The sequence below is a fragment of the Littorina saxatilis genome, linkage group LG17 (assembly GCF_037325665.1).
Source record: "Littorina saxatilis isolate snail1 linkage group LG17, US_GU_Lsax_2.0, whole genome shotgun sequence".
Classification (NCBI taxonomy): domain Eukaryota; kingdom Metazoa; phylum Mollusca; class Gastropoda; order Littorinimorpha; family Littorinidae; genus Littorina; species Littorina saxatilis.
Genome location: NC_090261.1, coordinates 29,657,589 through 29,677,214, shown reverse-complemented (window position 1 = coordinate 29,677,214; position 19,626 = coordinate 29,657,589). Strand labels below are relative to the sequence as shown.

Here is a 19,626-nt window from a genome sequence, read left to right as displayed (position 1 = left end):
CACGAGAGAGACGGATCGGAGCGAGTTGTATAAAGCGCTTTCTGCCTGTGTGTTTATATGTGCTCAAGAGAGAGAAAGCATTATCATTTTCAGAAAAAACGCCAACAATTCAATTAAATTTATTAACGAATTCAAACACTTCAACAGCATATAAATAAAATGCACACAAAAAAACTCACGAAAAAAAAAAAGCAGAAGGTAGAGCTCTCCTTGTCATACAAAGACAATTGACCTAATTATGTGCATGATTTTCTGGGTCATAATGCATAAAGAAGCTGGGTCCGTAAAAATGACTTTTCTTTCATCACTTCTCAGTGACAAATATGCAGAGACGTTAAAACCGAGGAAAAAAATAAAAAATAAAAATCAACATTTTGCATTCATTAAATACTTGATCAAATATTTTACTTCAGACAGGTAGTCGAGTGGGAGCCAACAGCAAGTGTCTGTGTGTGTGTGTGTGTGTGTGTGCGTACATAGATTCTAATAAAACTATAGGACAGATGTTCATGAAATTTTACAGACGATTTCTTCCAGATAATACCACCCTCACCTACACCCCCTCTCCCCTACCACCACTTTTTCAAGTTCTCCCTTCAATCTTGTCTTCTTCAATAAATGTTTTAACTTCTTTATATCCGTCTTCAAGTACCCCAGCAATGAAAAATAACATTTTACACCAGGAAGTTTATTTGCAAGCAAACAGCCTTGGTTAGCAAGTCCATAAAATATCACCATCATCAATTCAAGTAAAAAGTGGACCAAAATAAACATCTTTTCGTCCTTTCTGATTTACAACGATTCTTTCTCTGGCGTAAGGTGTCCCAATTTACGATAACGAAATAAGAAAATCAAAAACGAATTCTCATGATCATGCATTGAAAATTGTTGGAAAGGTGAATAAGAATATTTTCCGAAGGAGGCTTGACCAGAGACAAATATCTACAAACTAATTTCTTCTTACATTCACCTTCATGATAAGGCCAAAAAAAAAAAGTGTCTGTTTCTGGTCACCCGACCGACCCTAAATTTCGGCGCCGACCCTAAACTTTTTTTTCCCAAACTCAAAAATTTTTCCCATTTGTCCAAGCTCAAGATGTAAGATGTCTCAAGTCTTCTTTTCTGTTTCATCATGGAAATATCAGACCAGGTAAACAAAGAAAAACATGTCATACTCTTTCAGTCTTTGTCACAGATTTGTAAATGTGTTGAGTGTCTTGTCTCTATGTATAGTGAATCCAGTCTCTTTGCGCGATTTTTAAAGTTAGTTTTATTGGGGGAAAAAAAAACAAAAACAACCCTACCTACCTACCCTATTTTTTTTAGCCATGTTACCAGAAACAGACACATTTTTTTGGGGGGGGGCCTAAAACGTACACATAAAGGAACAAGTTTATGTGACAGGACCACAATTGAGTCTACAACTCACGACACATGATGCAATATTGTCTTTCTCTGTTTCTTTCGCTGGTTTTCTTTCAGATTTGTCGCATAAAAGTAAAACTACAAGTATGCAGGACCACATGAGTAGAACAACCCATGTAGATGCTTCAAATGATGTCGTGAATCACGCAATGAAAACTGTTGACATCAGGCGAATAATTCCTGAAGGAGACAATTTATCAACAAACCACTTTTTTCTTACATTCACCTTCATGCCGACACGTACATACTAAGAAACATGTAAACAGGACCACAATAGAGTCGACAATTCACAAGATGCCTCAAATGATGCTGTGAATCAGTAAAGGGGTGGAGGGATGGGGGTCTTGAGAAGGGATCGAGGAGAGGGTGAAGGAATGGAAGTGGCAAGTGTTGCCGATAAAATGCTGTTCATGAAAAAACCCTGATGTTTATACTTTCCTGTAAAACAAGCAAACCAACACAAGGCATTTATTTACGTTGCGCAGAAAAAAAAGTTTACCATATAACCCGTCTCTGTGTTCAAAAGCATTTACATGTCACACACAAAGCCTGCAATATTTTCTTTCTCTTTGTTTCTTTCGCTGGTCTTTTTTTTCCAGATTTGTTACATAAAAAAAAAAGTTACACAAAACAAGACCTCGATTTTTTCTGAGTTTTAACATTCTTTTCATTATGGTCTTTCTGCAATCCGATTTATATACGTCATAATCGTATCTTTAAAACTCTTCCAAGCCACTAACGTGTTAAAGATCAAAGATTCATGTGATCTACTTATAACATTTACGATACAATCGTATCTTTAAAACTATAGCGACTGCTGCGTTTAAATTTGACTCTCAAATGTACTTTACAGTGGGACCTTCATTACTGCGGCTGTTAATTAATGTCACAAGGTCTGATGTCATACAATTACGTCATATTCGAATCCTCGTCACCCTGGCTGTGGTTCGCGCTAAGGGTGATGTGGTGGGTTGCCATGTGTTCGCCGAAGTGCTCTTCTGTGTAGAAGAGCAGTTTGCAGTCATCACACGGATATGTGCAGATATCGTGGCGTTTGCGATGCTCGAATGCCTCTTTCTCAGACCGAAAGTTGTCCAGGCACTCCGGGCAGCAGAAAGGGAACTCCCGTATGTGCTGTTCCTGTTCAGAAGGCAAAGATGCAGAAATTGTAGGCCTACAACGGAATCCCCCTTTCAGTAAAGAATCCTTGATTTAGGACTCCGTCCCTTTAAAGACCAGTAAATATTTGTTATAAATTTTGTCTGCCTCATTGCGTTTAAGTGTCTTCCCTTTTCTGATTTTTCTCCATACCGTCTGTAAATTTAGCTCCCTCATTTTCAACACCTGGTAATCTCAGATTTTTGGTGATCAGAGGGTGGGTTCCACTGTACTAACATTTTTGTATCGCCCAAAACACAACATTTTAATGATTTATCAAGATAATTGTCCCTTAACACAACAACTGTAAACAAATGTATGGCTTAACCGCTGATTTAAACTAAAAAAAAAACCCCACCTAAAACTTACTTAGTTAGAACTTTCTTATTTCCTTCCCTACAAAATAATTCTAGCAAGAAGATGCAGAATTACATACTGACCACAATCAACAAAATATTAATGATACTGAAGGCTCGACTCACATATTGACTGTTATTCAACCACTCAACTTACTCTGATGTGCTTTTTAAGAGTCCTCCTCATGTTGAACTTGTGACAACATATGTTGCAGACGAAGACGTTGACGTCATTATGTTCTCGTCCGGTGTGACGTTTCAGGTTGGACATAACCGAGAAAAAGCTGTCGCAATACGGGCACGGAATCTGAAGCAAAACAACCTTAATGTCAGTGATATAATTCATAAATCTTCATCATAATCATCTTCCTCGTTGTCATAGACATCGTCTTTTGTTCTATCACCACCACAGCCACTACCATCACCATACATCATTTAAGTTCATGTGTTCACCCGCAGTAGGGACATTTGAAAAATAGGGGTACTTTCACAGAAGGGACAAAATAATTCACAATTTTTTTTGATCTGTCGAAGGATCTATGATCCGAAACGTCATGTTTGTTTTTTGTTTTCAGTAAAGAATCAACTCATCACCGACTTCTTTTCTTATTTTTCCACATTGATTCTTCAGTCACCATTACATTCTACAGAAGGGACACTTGAACATTTAGGGCACCTGCACAATAGGGTCACTTGAACGCTAGGGGCACCTGCACATTAGGGTCATTGCACAGAAGGGACACTTGAACATTTAGGGCACCTGCACAATAGGTTCATTGCACAGAAAGGACACTTGAACATTAGGGGCACCTGCACATTAGGGTCATTGCACAGAAAGGACACTTGAACATTAGGGGCACCTGCACATTAGGGTCATTGCACAGAAAGGACACTTGAACATTAGGGGCACCTGCACATTAGGGTCATTGCACAGAAAGGACACTTGAACGCTAGGGGCACCTGCACAATAGGGACACTTGAACGCTAGGGGCACCTGCACATTAGGGTCATTGCACAGAAGGGACACTTGAACGCTAGGGGCACCTGCACATTAGGGTCATTGCACAGAAAGGACACTTGAACATTAGGGGCACCTGCACAATAGGGACACTTGGAACGCTAGGGGCACCTGCACATTAGGGTCATTGCACAGAAGGGACACTTGAACGCTAGGGGCACCTGCACATTAGGGTCATTGCACAGAAAGGAAACTTGAACATTAGGGGCACCTGCACAATAGGGACACTTGGAACGCTAGGGGCACCTGCACATTAGGGTCATTGCACAGAAAGGACACTTGAACATTAGGGGCACCTGCACAATAGGGACACTTGGAACGCTAGGGGCACCTGCACATTAGGGTCATTGCACAGAAGGGACACTTGAACGCTAGGGGCACCTGCAACTCAACTCAACTCAACTCAACTCAAATTTTATTGGCTTCAATTTTCATAGAAGAATTTGTCTTGCGCTTGGGAGAAAATAAGAGTATAACATATAAAAACAGCATTCATATCACATTTCATGTATCACACACAGTAATCACTAGTATAAGCCTACAATTATCACATTTGTACCTGTATCATACATGCAAATAAATAGTATCACATTTCCACGTATCACACACAATATATACATTACATAACATACAGCAAGCTTCCATCTCCCGCGCCCCCCCCCCCCCCCCCTCCCACACATACATATCCTCGCACGTGCGTCGACTCCATACAAATGACATCATCAGTCCATTAACTAAAATGCACAATGACTAGTAGTGGGTACATGATACTTAATACGTGCTCAACTAGACCTGCTAACTAAAATAATAACAGAAACAAAAACAAGGACTGGGCACAACATTTACACGTGTGTGACCTACTTACATCAAGTGCCTGTGATCTATAAATAACAATGATTGCGTTTAAAGTAAAACATGAATAATGCCGATGTTTGCTAACAATGAATACATAATAACTAAGATAAGAATGTATGTGCTTTCATAATATGATTATTTTATAAAACACAGTGGGGAAATTTGGAAAATAATTTTTATACGAAACTGCGCACATCGAGTCGAGCTCTGTGGCGTGTGTGTTCGGAGGCAGGAGACACACATGGCTGTGGATATTAATGTTCGGTGGATTAAAAAGGATACCCCGACTTCGGCAGGGCAGAAGGAGGTACAAGACGGTGTGCTGTATTGCTGTGTGTGAGTGTGCTGGACACTTGAACGCTAGGGGCACCTGCACATTAGGGTCATTGCACAGAAGGGACACTTGAACGCTAGGGGCACCTGCACATTAGGGTCATTGCACAGAAGGGACACTTGAACGCTAGGGGCACCTGCACATTAGGGTCATTGCACAGAAGGGACACTTGAACATTAGGGGCACCTGCACATTAGGGTCATTAGGGGTACCTTCATGGAATTGACGCTTGGACATTAGGAGCACCTGCACAGTAAGGAAACGCGCAAATTAGGGACATTTGCGCAGAAGGGACACTTTCACACAAAGGGTACCCGTGGTAGGATCGCCTGCACAGTTTGGACATTTGAACATTATTGGCACCTGCAAAATAGGGACATCAGGGCATCTGCACAGTTTGGAGATTAGGGGCACCTGCATGGAAGGGACGCTTGGACATTAGGAGCACCTGCACAGTGGGGAAACTTGCACATTAGGGACACTTGCACAGCAAAGACACATTAACATTATATAGGGGCATCTTCACATTGGAGACACTCTCATCTAGCCTGATGGTATCCTCTCCTTTATACTTGGTGGATGAGAACGACCTAGTACTTCGCACTTGGCATTCGGTGGCGGGTGCTGTGAAATTTGACTGTGAGGACTATGGGTGATGTGAACTGTGCTGTGAGGACTATGGGTGATGCGAACTGTGACTGCTGTGAACTGTGGTACGTATAGGGGGGTGGGGTATGATGTAATGTAATTTGTGATAATGTATGGGGGTTATGATGTAATGTATATATATATGTATGATGATGTATTCTGTGTCGATTGTGAATGTATGGTGGGGTGGGGTGGGGTGGGGGGGGGGGGGGGGGGGGGTACAATGTAATTTAATGAACGATGATGTACTTGGTGTTTGATAGTGTATGATCGTTTGTTAGTTGTAGATATAGTACGATGTTTGATGTTGTAATGTTTGTGCGTGTGTTATAATGCAATATGTTATGATCATATGTAATGTATGATGATGTATTCGGTGCATGATAGTGGATGTATGCTTGTTAGTTGTAGATCTAGTACGATGTTTGAGGTTGTAATGTTTGTGCGGGTGTTATAATGCAATATGTAGCCGTATGAGGGTTCCAGTGTGTGAGTTGTACATGGCCGGGTGCTAGAGTGCTGCATGAATGAGTAAGTGCATGTGGAGCTGTATGGCTGGGTGAATTGTGGGTTGCGTACGTCCGAGGGGCACATGTAGCCTGTGTGTCTGAAGTAGTGGGTATGTTGCGTAAGGGTGTGCTGATATTGAACTTCAGTTGTGTTTTGTAAATGTCTATGTATCAGTGTATCATGTCTTGCCACACACATGCCAAATTTCCTTGTATTGATGAGGACAATAAAACTTCTTGTATCTTGAATAGCAAAAACAAGCAACTTACCAAAAGGCCAACTAACCAGACAACCAAACAGCTGCCTGTTGTTTGACGGTGAGAATAAATAAGTACTTTGCAGTGGTAATTCAGTGGATGCTTGGGTACGTACCTATGGGGTAATAGCGAAAGCAACCATGTAACCCAACAACCAACCACAATGCTGAATGTTGGTGGTGGGTGACATTATGGTAATTTCGGTGGGTGGTTGGGGTAGGGGGTAGTAGCGAAAACAAGCAAGCAACAATCCAACCCGCTCACTCACCTAGCAACCAACCAACCAAAAAGCTGAATGTTGTCTTGAAAATGCTCGAAAGTGAGACTTACCGTAGAATTGATACGGGTTCGCTTCTTGGTCCTGAAGTTGAGGCCACCCTTCATGCCGGAGTAGTACGACCGGGATCTCTGCCTCGTCTTCATGGCCATCTTGCCTCTTTTCGGCCACGAAAATTTGCCTCGACCCTTGCCCTTGACTTTGACATTCTTCTGTTCACCTTCCACTGTCGCCGCATTCTTCTGAACGAATTCTTTCTTTATGGCCTTCTTCCTCTTCTTCTTCTTTTTGGGTCTTTTGGCCTTGGGTTCCCACATTTCATTCTCAGAGTTGTCCATGTCCCATCCCATGCTCTTTCTGTCAGGGCTTGAAGCCGCTTGGTTCTTTGTTCTCTTGGTCGATGTGTTGCCGTCTTGCTCGGTTTGAAGAGAAGCATGACTCTGCTGTGATGCCTGTGCCTCTGACGACATGGCTGAGTGGAGGGAAGAGGGTGAGAGAGGAAGCCTTGGGGAGAACGGAGACATCAAAGGCAGCTCCATGTAAGTTGCGTTGGGGGAAAAGAGGGACGGATGGAAGACGCGTTTGTGGCGAGTCAGCGTTTGAGGTGTGGAGTATTTTCTACCGCATATCTCACAAGGCAGGCCTTGGTTCTCTTTTGCCTCGCTGTGCTTCTTCGCCGTCAAGAGCTTCAACAACTTTCCGACGCTCTTTTTCTTTTTTAGTGAATGTAGATCCGCTTTCTGAAAAGCTGGGCTTGCAGACTCGTCAGAGGAAGAAGAGGGGATGGAGAAGCAGGAAACGCAGATATGACCCCTACGTCTTGCCTTGCTGGTGTCCAGACGATCTGCGGCCATTTGCACAGCCTGGCTGTTTTCGTGAAAAGGACGACGGTTGCGCTTGGTTCCCTGGCCGTTTGGATTTGCATCTTCATCTGGCTCCGTGCTTGTCACTTCCTCCTCAGCGATGACGAGTGGATCGAAATCTGGACACTGGTGCGTTTTGATAACATCGATAATCTGGTTATCCTCTGGTCTCGTTACTGTTGAAGATGACGCGGACCAAGCGAGTTTCTCATTGCCACTGGAAACGACCACAGACTGTGACGAAGGGAGTGAAACTGTTTGGGTGTTCACTGAGGATGCTCCACCTTGCCCACATGTACAGCGCTCGGTAGTTGTCTGCGTGTGGGAGGCTGTATTGCCCTTCTGAGCATCAGAGGTTGGCTGGTACCTTGACCTCCCCTTTTGACTTGGACTATCCTTCTGCATAGACACCCTCGTGTGTGATGTGTCTACTGCTCTCAAGTCTAGAGTGTTGAAGGTAACAGGGTTGGATTCTGTTGCACGCTTCGAGTTTTGCTGACTTGACGTGAATTTGAAACCATGGCAACCATCCGTTTGGGACCAACAATCCCCAGAAGCGTTCTGAACTCGCATTTGAGGTGGCTTGATCTGGTAAGCGGGAGTCTTGCCAGTCGGTTTAGTTTGCTGGGCTGCCATATTCTTCAATCCTGGAGCATCTGCAGAAACTGCCTTGAAAACTTGATCTTGTTGGGTCTTCTTCGGTCTTCCCCTCCGTTTTTTGGTGACTTCACCTCGTTGCCTGCTTGTCTTCTCACTTTCCACTTTCTTTCGAGGTCTTCCGCGCTGTACCGTCGTACCTTCAGCAGATGCAATGACCTGTCTTTGAATCTTTAGAACCAGACTTGGACTACTGCGCTGGATCTCACCAGAATCACGAACATATAAAGGATCAGGCACTGGACTTACTGTGAACCTGCTCGGGGGTTTGGGCTGGGTTTTGGTAGTGTACATCTTATAGTGGGAGAGATCTCGCTTGCTGCAGCCTTGAAGGATGCCTGCGCTTTGCAGGAGAGGTGCCGGAGCCATCAAAGTGTACGAAGCTTCACTGTCAGCCTGGGCGTCGTCATGGGCTTGACTGCGATTCACAGCACCGTTGGACCCGCGATCTCCGTTGATTGTTCCAATGTAAGTCGCCGCGGGGGCCGACGGGAGGGACTCAGTCTCTCTGGTTGTTTGGTACGAGTCACTGTTTGTGCCTCTGCTGCACTTTTTGGGTCTTGCGCCGTTCTGTGACGTCATAGACCCCACGAGGACACTAACGTCACTCAGCATGTCAAGGCCTGGATGTGACTCATCTGCGACGTCATAACTAGGGGGCTGGTTGTCGTGACAGATAGTGGAAGGTGATGGTGGCAGGGGTGGGGGTGGAGGCGGAAGAAGGGTTAGAGGTGGAAGTACCTCTGATGGTGGTGGTAGCGGTTGTAGCGAAATGTCCGATGCTGAAGTGCTGACGATCAGTTGCATCTTAACGTCCTGCAAAGAAAACTCGCTCTCTGTCTGAGACGTGGTACCGCCGTGGTTTGCCATGTAGAGAGAGGTGTCTGGAGCCGGGATGGTGACGACGCTCACATTCTCGCCGACGCTGTCTCCACCAAAACCGAAGGGATCTTGTTTGACTTCTCTCCTCGAGTACTCCACGTGCGGGGCAAAGGAGGTACCCCTGAGGCCTGTTGTAGACTTCTGCATCGACGCATGACCTCCACCCACAAATTCAGCTTGTTCTTCTGTCATGCTTCGATGATTTTGATTCTGAATTGTCGGCAGATGGTCGAGTACCACAGAGTAGACACTGCTTGTGTTTGGCTGCTGAAACTGCTCGTTTCTTGGACGGTTTGGGTCGTTCGACTGATATGGTTCGGTTTTGTTCATGAATCCTTGGATTTGATAGGATGTTCCGCCTTTGGTATAATCTTTCTTGACGTTGGGATAGCCTTTGTTGGTGCCTGAATATCCTTGCTTTCTCTTAAGATCCACGTAGGCTTGCCTGTTCTTAGAGCAAACCTGACTCTGAAAAGATCCGCTGGAATAGGAGAAGTGGCCATCTCTGTATCCTGAACCGATCCCTCCAGATCCTGAACCAATCCCTCTAGATCCAGAACCAATCCCTCCAGATCCAGAACTGATCCCTCCAGATCCTGAACCGATCCCTCCAGATCCTGAACCGATCCCTCTTGATCCAGAACCAATCCCTCCAGATCCAGCCCCACCAGACAAATAGACATTGCCGCTCGTGTTGTATGTGCTCAAGGAACGGACGCTGCTTGTCGATGTCCTGGGAACCGCTTGCTGTGGTGAACAACAGTAGAGATAGGTAGAACCCAGATTCACACACTGTCCAGCTAACGAGCTGCAACTGGACACGACAGAGGTAGCAACAGCAGGGGCAGAAGAAGAAGCGTTCTTCGTCAGGATCACCCCCACTGGTCGGAATAAACTGCTGCAGCTGCTGCGAGGTGGATGTGGTGATGATGGCGCAGAAAACTGAACGTTCTCGGACATTCCTCTCTTGGAGGTTGGCGAGAGTGTAAATGATTTCCTGACGGTACGCTGGGCATCGCTTGGAAATCGTTCTCCCGAGCTGCATGTCAAGGAACCATCCGGGAGTGAAAATTGTCGTGCATCTTTGATTAGTCTCTCTTCGGGACGTTGCAGCGGGAGAGCAGTTTTAGTGAAGACCTTCTCACTAGCTGGAGCTGAATGTTTTGAACTCGACGGACGGTAGGGTGCTGTCCTGCTTGCGTTCGAGATCAAGGGACGAACTGAAGTCAGTGAAGTAAAGACCGACGCGGAGGCATGAGAAGCCTGTGTTCCCTTGGATATGCTCGAGTCACTCAGGCTTCTGTTAGCGCCAAGTGTGGCACTGTTAACACCGCTGGTGGTGTGTGGAGAAAAGTCTGGTTTATACTGGTCACCCTTGGATGCACCGTTGGGAAAAGGAATTGTGCTCAAGTCCTTTTCGGAAGCGCTTACAACTGGTAACTGCATCGTCTCAGTAGTGTGTATTGGCGTTCCCGCTGAAAACCTTCGGTCATTCGCGTTGTCTGTTGAGGCATTGACTGTCAAGCTTGGGTCCTTCGAGTTGTTCGTACTTCTGTTGGAAATGTCACTGGAACGGCTTGTTGATGTTCCAAAGCTGTCGCTCGCTGTGAATGTCTGAAGACCTAAGCCTATAACACATAAGTATAAGTTACAGCTCCGTCCATCCATGGTATCGCCTGATATTTTGTCGAGACTGGGTCAATGAATATGATGACGTCACTCGAGGCTCTGCCGAGAGTGACGTCATTATATTCTTTCACCCCGTCGAGACAAAATATCACGCGATACCATGCATGGACGGAACTGTAACGTATATATGGCATGACCAAAGTAAAGAGAATTTGTCACGGGATGTGGCAACAAATCATTGGAAATTCACCATGGGCAATCAACCCAAGCCTAGAAGTTGTAGAACTATATTTTGTTTCAGTCTTGGCAAGGCCAGTTTTGTCCAGTTCCGGAAAAGACATCATGAATTCATTCACCCTGCCGAGACGAAAAAAACAATTCCATGGATAAAAACGTATAAGCTTATTATCCCGTGACGCATCAAAGCTAAATTTTGTTTTGAAATGTCATTACAACGTACAGATAACTTATAACGACATAATCGCCTTCACAAGACAGGAAAAACGCACACTTTGGTTTTCGTCTGCTACAAATCTAGTCTTGTTGGTTGACGGAGAGAATAAAGCTTCAATCATACCTTCAACAGGAATAAATGCTCAATCCGCTGTCAATTCGCAACTGAACCTTGTTTTTTTTCTTTAACTTTTTGGTTAACATTGAAACGGCAATCCAAAAGAGTGTTTCAGCTGTTTCAAGACAGAGGCTTAGCTCCTTCTTTTGAGTTGCTTTTCAGTCTAAAATGACACCGGAAGCGAACAAATTGTCGCGTATACTGTCGTCACAAAAAGACGTCATGACAAAGTTACACGCATAAGTTAGCAAAGCGAAAGAGACTTTGACGTCATTTACTTTTGTTTGGAATTTTCCGCCTGTTCCTAGCTTGTCAGTGAAGACCTGACGTGAGTAAGCTTACCCTTTGCAGCTGTGAAATAATCAGTTTTGTGTCTCGGTCGTGTAGGTACAGAGTTTGCTTCTGCAATCATTGTGTTCGTGTTGATGACGGCTTCATAAGATTTCCATTTTCTTGTTTCTGCGGCTGCGCAAGTTATTTTGCCTAGGTCATGGCCGAACTTTAGGCCTACGGAGAAATATCGCTGGATACAGCATGACTTCCCTTCTTTGTCTCTGTTAATCTAGGGAGAAAATATCCAGCGATATTTCTCCGTAGGCCTAAAGTTCGGCCATGACCTAGGCAAAATAACTTGCGCAGCCGCAGAAACAAGAAAATGGAAATCTTATGAAGCCGTCATCAACACGAACACAATGATTGCAGAAGCAAACTCTGTACCTACACGACCGAGACACAAGACTGATTATTTCACAGCTGCAAAGGGTAAGCTTACTCACGTCAGGTCTTCACTGACAAGCTAGGAACAGGCGGAAAATTCCAAACAAAAGTAAATGACGTCAAAGTCTCTTTCGCTTTGCGTGTAACTTTGTCATGACGTCTTTTTGTGACGACAGTATACGCGACAATTTGTTCGCTTCCGGTGTCATTTTAGACTGAAAAGCAACTCAAAAGAAGGAGCTAAGCCTGTGTCATGAAACAGCTGAAACACTCTTTTGGATTGCCGTTTCAATGTTAACCAAAAAGTTAAAGAAAAAAACAAGGTTTAGTTGCGAACTGACAGCGGATTGAGCATTTATTCCTGTTGATGAAGGTATGATTGAAGCTTTATTCTCTCCGTCAACCAACAAGACTAGATTTGTAGCAGACGAAAAACAAAGTGTGCGTTTTTCCTGTCTTGTGAAGGCGATTATGTCGTTATAAGTTATCTGTACGTTGTAATGACATTTCAAAACAAAATTTAGCTTTGATGCGTCACGGGATAATAAGCTTATACGTTTTTATCCATGGAATTGTTTTTTTCGTCTCGGCAGGGTGACTGAATTCATTATGTCTTTTCCGGAACTGGACAAAACTGGCCTTGCCAAGACTGAAACAAAATATAGTTCTACAACTTCTAGGCTTGGGTTGATTGCCCATGGTGAATTTCCAATGATTTGTTGCCACATCCCATGACATATTCTCTTTACTTTGGTCATGCCATATATACGTTACAGTTCCGTCCATGCATGGTATCGCGTGATATTTTGTCTCGACGGGGTGAAAGAATATAATGACGTCACTCTCGGCAGAGCCTCGAGTGACGTCATCATATTCATTGACCCAGTCTCGACAAAATATCAGGCGATACCATGGATGGACGGAGCTGTAACTTATACATACAGCATGACTTCCCTTCTTTGTCTCTGTTAATCTAGGGAGAAAATATCCAGCGATATTTCTTCGCAGGCCTAAAGTTCGGCCATGACCTAGGCAAAATAACTTGCGCAGCCGCAGAAACAAGAAAATGGAAATCTTATGAAGCCGTCATCAACACGAACACAATGATTGCAGAAGCAAACTCTGTACCTACACGACCGAGACACAAGACTGATTATTTCACAGCTGCAAAGGGTAAGCTTACTCACGTCAGGTCTTCACTGACAAGCTAGGAACAGGCGGAAAATTCCAAACAAAAGTAAATGACGTCAAAGTCTCTTTCGCTTTGCGTGTAACTTTGTCATGACGTCTTTTTGTGACGAAAGTATACGCGACAATTTGTTCGCTTCCGGTGTCATTTTAGACTGAAAAGCAACTCAAAAGAAGGAGCTAAGCCTCTGTCTTGAAACAGCTGAAACACTCTTTTGGATTGCCGTTTCAATGTTAACCAAAAAGTTAAAGAAAACAAGAGGCGAAGCCTTCAAGGCTCACGGAAGAAATCGACAAACAGTAACACAAACTCAACCACTCCGTCACACATACACACACACACACAGTAAGCATTGGTGACACTGTGCAAGAAAGAGAGACACTAGATCTAGATCTGTCTGTCTCCATGTAGCCTACTTACAGACACGACTGCCAAATAGTCTCGGCCCGCTCAAACTAACAATGACCGAGACATTCCTTCGCGTGACGTCTAACCCTCTTACGCCATAATGTGACGTCTTCAAATGACGAAATGTTAAAGTTTCTACCACAGACATACACACGCACGCACGCACATACGCACGCACGCACAGACAGACAAAGTTACGATCGCATAGGCTACACTTCGTGAGCCAAAAACAAGGTTCAGTTGCGAACTGACAGCGGATTGAGCATTTATTCCTGTTGATGAAGGTATGATTGAAGCTTTATTCTCTCCGTCAACCAACAAGACTAGATTTGTAGCAGACGAAAAACAAAGTGTGCGTTTTTCCTGTCTTGTGAAGGCGATTATGTCGTTATAAGTTATCTGTACGTTGTAATGACATTTCAAAACAAAATTTAGCTTTGATGCGTCACGGGATAATAAGCTTATACGTTTTTATCCGTGGAATTGTTTTTTTCGTCTCGGCAGGGTGAATGAATTCATTATGTCTTTTCCGGAACTGGACAAAACTGGCCTTGCCAAGACTGAAACAAAATATAGTTCTACAACTTCTAGGCTTGGGTTGATTGCCCATGGTGAATTTCCAATGATTTGTTGCCACATCCCATGACAAATTCTCTTTACTTTGGTCATGCCATATATACGTTACAGTTCCGTCCATGCATGGTATCGCGTGATATTTTGTCTCGACGGGGTGAAAGAATATAATGACGTCACTCTCGGCAGAGCCTCGAGTGACGTCATCATATTCATTGACCCAGTCTCGACAAAATATCAGGCGATACCATGGATGGACGGAGCTGTAACTTATACATATTTTCTCCCTAGATTAACAGAGACAAAGAAGGGAAGTCATGCTGTATGACTTCATAACAGCCATGTGCAGTATACTTGAAAAGTTCTTGGCCTCGAGTCGCTTACTTTGGATCTAAATACCATTCACTGATTACATTGTATTCACACAATTACTCTCTCTACCTCTCTCTCTATTTGTTATGCATGATGATGACACACACACACCATTTTAACCTAAAGCAACAACATCTACGAGTCAACCATAAATGGTACCGTATATATGCACACACATACAAATTACAAATCTGAAAGGCTAATTTAGATTTTCAATCACCCACAAGTAAAAGCGTAGTCAAGATCAAATCCAAAATACAATAGAAGGCCTATACGTATATATTTAAAGGCACAGTTCTGTCTGCATAAACAACTCGACTCACCATCTCAGATCATGCCAGGCTTTCACAAAGCAGAAAAATATTCCTCCACTTGGACACGTACGAAGAATCAACACCCTGATCTCTTTCTGTGCAGAGACAGCTATAGGTGGTCATTTTTTAAATTTCTCAATGGACTAGTGATACTCTGTGAAAGTAATTTACGAAAAAAAAATCCCTCTGCACAAGAAGCTGTCAAAATGTTTTGCTTTTTTGTTGAAGTGAAGGGATGTATTTATCACATGATCTGCAATGGTAAGCCGACCAGTTTCACGGGAAAGACTCTGCCTTTAACTTCTTATCTGTACTACAATTTGGTACAAGCATCTCACCGTCTGGGCTCCTCGGTGTGCCCTCGGAACGAGAAGGGGGAACGGACGAGTGGAAAAATGTGTCAAACGCAGGTAGCGATGACGTCGATGGAGGTCGCGATGACGTGTAAGCGCATGACGTCATTAGAGGGATGAGCCCAGGCTTTGCAGATAACTTGGGTTCAATGTTCTCTCCAAACGCCGCTGTGGTAGGGACGTGGCCGACATCTTGTTCCTGGAAAGTTTTTATGTCATGGAGTTCTGTTACAGAAACTTAATGTTAAAAAACATAGGACAGCGATTGACCCGAAAACGAAAAATCGACCCTGCTAATATGTTGTCAATATTTGATCTGTAGTATTTTCAGAATGTGTTGAAACAAGTGTGAAACAAGAAGGGCAAAGCCCATACGACTCACATGCTTGATCGACCTCGACCTTTAGGGTAACTAAACCTAGCAATGACACCATACACTAAGAACTGCTTTACACATTTTTCCTACCAAAATACATGTGACCTTGACCCAAGGTCAAGGTCATCCAAGGTCATGCAACACAAAGCTGTTAATTCAAGACATAGGAAGTACAATGGTGCTTATTGGCTCTTTCTACCATGACATATGGTCACTTTTAGTGGTTCACTACCTTATTTTGGTCACATTTCATAAGGGTCAAAGTGACCTTGACCTTGATCATATGTGACCAAATGTGTCTCATGATGAAAGCATAACATGTGCCCCACATAATTTTTAAGTTTGAAACAGTTATCTTCCATAGTTCAGGGTCAAGGTCACTTCAAAATATGTATACAATCCAACTTTGAAGAGCTCCTGTGACCTTGACCTTGAAGCAAGGTAAACCAAACTGGTATCAAAAGATGGGGCTTACTTTGCCCTATATATCATATGTAGGTGAGGTATTAAATCTCAAAAACTTCAGAGAAAATGGGAAAAATGTGAAAAATAGCTGTTTTTTAGGCAACATTTATGGCCCCTGCGACCTTGACCTCGAAGCAAGGTCAAGATGCTATGTATGTTTTTTGGGGCCTTGTCATCATACACCATCTTGCCAAATTTGGTACTGATAGACTGAATAGTGTCCAAGAAATATCCAACGTTAAAGTTTTCCGGACGTCCGGACGGACGACTCGGGTGAGTACATAGACTCACTTTTGCTTCGCATGTGAGTCAAAAATGAGAGAAATCTACCGGACATACTTTATAATACAGAATTTTGAATATGATGACATGCCAATGATCAAATAAACGAGGGTGCAAATTCTGTATTATTAAGTCTTTTCGCTTGATTTCTCTCCTTTTTTTCCACACTTGATTCAGCACATTCTAAAAATATCACGTGCACAATAGCGAAATCTATTTTTTGGGTCAATCGGTGTCCGATGTCTTTATTGCTTCATCCTTCTGCACGCTATCTCAGATCTGCCCAGGCTGTTACGTTGGGTAAGAACATGCCACAAAAATCAAAATCCTGACCGTTCCCTGCGCCGAGTTTGATTTTTTTTGTAAAGGAATTAAATTCGCAGATTCAAACTAGTGGCTTTTAAGAAATGTATCAACAAAACAAAAATTCCAACTCATTGCAGCAAGTAGACAGGGTGTTGATTTGTAGCAAGTGTCCAAGCGGAGCAGGGATGGTCAAATCTCCCGTGAACCATCACACACACTGTCAGGCGTTTACACACAGTACAAACATCGTTTCGTTTAAACACTCACCGCTTGAGAACATCCTAGTGGTTCTCGTAGCAGACGAATGTTCTGCATGTCGCCAGTTTCTTTGAACGGTCAACCGCCACCGCTTAGTTCGTGTGACTCGCAGCCGTTTGTTGCGTTTTAGATTCAGAGGTACACAATAACGTGCTATTGCAGATACAGCGAGTCGCATTGAAATCACAAACTGACTACTAAATTGTGAAAAAAAAGAAAAGTGGATCACACGGGTTCACGATGGCTCAGGGGTTAGATAAACAACAAAAACAGGTGTGTGGTTTACGCGAGCTAAATAGCCATTCAAACGAACTGTGTAATTTAATGCTATTAAGGTTAGAACTGCTTTTTTCATGAGAAGATTTAAATCGTTTTGTAAACCGTTTGAGTTTTAAGGCCATTTTTGTTTGCCAAAAGAAGCATGTGCGTTTGCGCGCACGTTTGATTTCAGCAAGCATCATCATCATCGCCATAGTCATCATCAAGTAAATCATCTCATCATCGTGCGCATCATCATCATCACCCAACCTCATCCTATCAACAATAAACAAACAAGACATGATGAATTCAGAATTTGTTTTGCCAAGTTGACCGAAACTTGCAACATTATTACTTACACGCATTAGTGATAAAAATCACGAAATACTTTTTACATTTATTATTACAATTAATCTGCGTTTCCCCCCGAAAGGTCCCGAGGGACTTTCCTCTTAAATTCTATTATATTTTATCTTACAGATCTGAGGCGGGAAATAATGCACATTCAATTTTCGCGGTGATTTAAAATCAAACAAACGGATAACGGCCCAGATAACAGCGATCTGGTAGCAATTAATTAACCAATGAACTCCTTTCTAACTAAGATTAGCATGAACGTCTCTAAAATAACATTCAAATTGTGTCCAGCGAAGAGAATGCAGAGAAAAACAAATCATGAAGAAATTAAAAAATAAACAAAACGATGACCAACCTCTTCGTTAGACTTCATTCCGATCGATGATCAAAATCCAAAGTGATGAGGCTGCAACCAACATTGACCTTGTGGTGACGTCTGGCTTCTGACAGGATGTAGCGAAGGTCTTTGAATTTGTTGTAAACCGCGGCGCGTCGCTTGTTTCAAGAGAGAGACAGGCATCTGAATCGACCTTGGCTTTTTGGGTGCCGTTATTGTACGCTGTATTTTTTTAAGTGGACTGACTGTACATCAGAACTCTGAAGCGTGTTTCTTGTTCCCTACGCAACCCCAAAGGTTTCACCTGCCCCTTTTCTTTTTGTTGCCATATGGATTCACGACAACATTTAAGTTGTATGTACCAAAATCAGCTCTGCAACAGTACTGTTGACATGTGTTCTTATAATTGCCCTCTCTTCGTTTATAAAAGAATACAGCAATTAGACCGGCCATTGCTTATTGGCCAGTGATGTTTTAATACATGCACCGTATTTAATTTTTGAATGACCATTCATTTCGTCTGGGAGTCAAAATGTCAATGTGCTGACCAAGAGTGGAATAGACTGACCCACTGCTTTTGGTATTGACCCATTGATATTATGATGAATTGGTTAGATCACTTACTTTTTTTTTTATTCTGAATAAAATCATTTGGCCGCTCGATTATGGGATTCTGGCAGTGTTCTCCAACCCTGGGAAAAGCTTGAGTACGAAAAATTAGATTTGTGCAGATCACTTACTTTATTTTTGATTCTGAAGAACTCCTGTGGCTTCACGATTCTGGGATTCTGGCAGTGTTCTCCAACCCTGGGAAAAGCTTGAGCACGAAAAAATTAATTTGTGCAGATCACTTACTTTATTTTTGATTCTGAAGAAATCCCGTGGCTGCTCGATTATGGGATTCTGGCAGTGTTTTCCAACTCTGGGAAAAGCTTGTGCACGAAAAATTAGATTTATGCACAATTAACAGCTTTTCCCGAAAATTTGAGAATACCGTCGGAAACTCAAATTCAGAGCCAATGTGTAAGCATGCACACGCTTGTAGTTGTTGTTGTTGTTGGTGGTGTAATTGTTGTTGCCGGTGTATGTGTGTGTGTGTGTGTGTGTGTGTGTGTGTGTGTGTGTGTGTAAGAAAGTATTTGTTTGCGTTTCAATTGCCTGTGATTGACCTTTGTTTGACTTCAGATCTGACTGTTGCCATTTTTACTCTGCTTTAATTAATGCATGATTCAAAACACGTATTTGGATCTGGATTATATTTTTTTGTCAATAGTAAGTTTCTCTCATTTGTTCGACTGTTGATCTCATTATTATTTTGTGGTTTTTGTTATAAAGCAAATATATGGGTATGTTGGAATAGTTTACTTCAAGCGAATGTGTTAGGGGGGGGGGGGGGGGTGGTTGTGTCAATTTGTTTCTTATCGTCTTGTCGCAGATTTTGATCTGAAGATAAGTATTGCGAATTGGGGTGGGGGGGGGGGGGGGGGTGGTTGTATCGTTTTGTTTCTTATCGTCTTGTCGCAGGTTTTGATCGCAAAACTTGAGGACAGAAATGTTGATAATAAGAAACTATTATTTAAAACATTTTGTCTCCCCAAAGATGGGTCTCTGTAACAAAATG

General features: G+C 43.0%; 1 protein-coding gene across 1 annotated transcript; it reads right to left on the bottom strand.

The window, feature by feature from the left end:
- Nucleotides 1–103: 103 nt before the first annotated feature.
- LOC138952948 (uncharacterized) lies at nucleotides 104–18,978 on the bottom strand. The gene is made up of 5 exons (XM_070324703.1): nucleotides 18,024–18,978; nucleotides 15,352–15,565; nucleotides 6,892–10,868; nucleotides 3,097–3,246; nucleotides 104–2,565 (listed from the first exon to the last, which is right to left on the bottom strand). The coding sequence occupies exons 1-5, from the start codon at nucleotides 18,039–18,041 to the stop codon at nucleotides 2,335–2,337; spliced, it is 4,590 nt and encodes a 1,529-aa protein (XP_070180804.1). The 5' UTR covers nucleotides 18,042–18,978; the 3' UTR covers nucleotides 104–2,334.
- Between the last annotated feature and the right edge of the window lie 648 nt (nucleotides 18,979–19,626).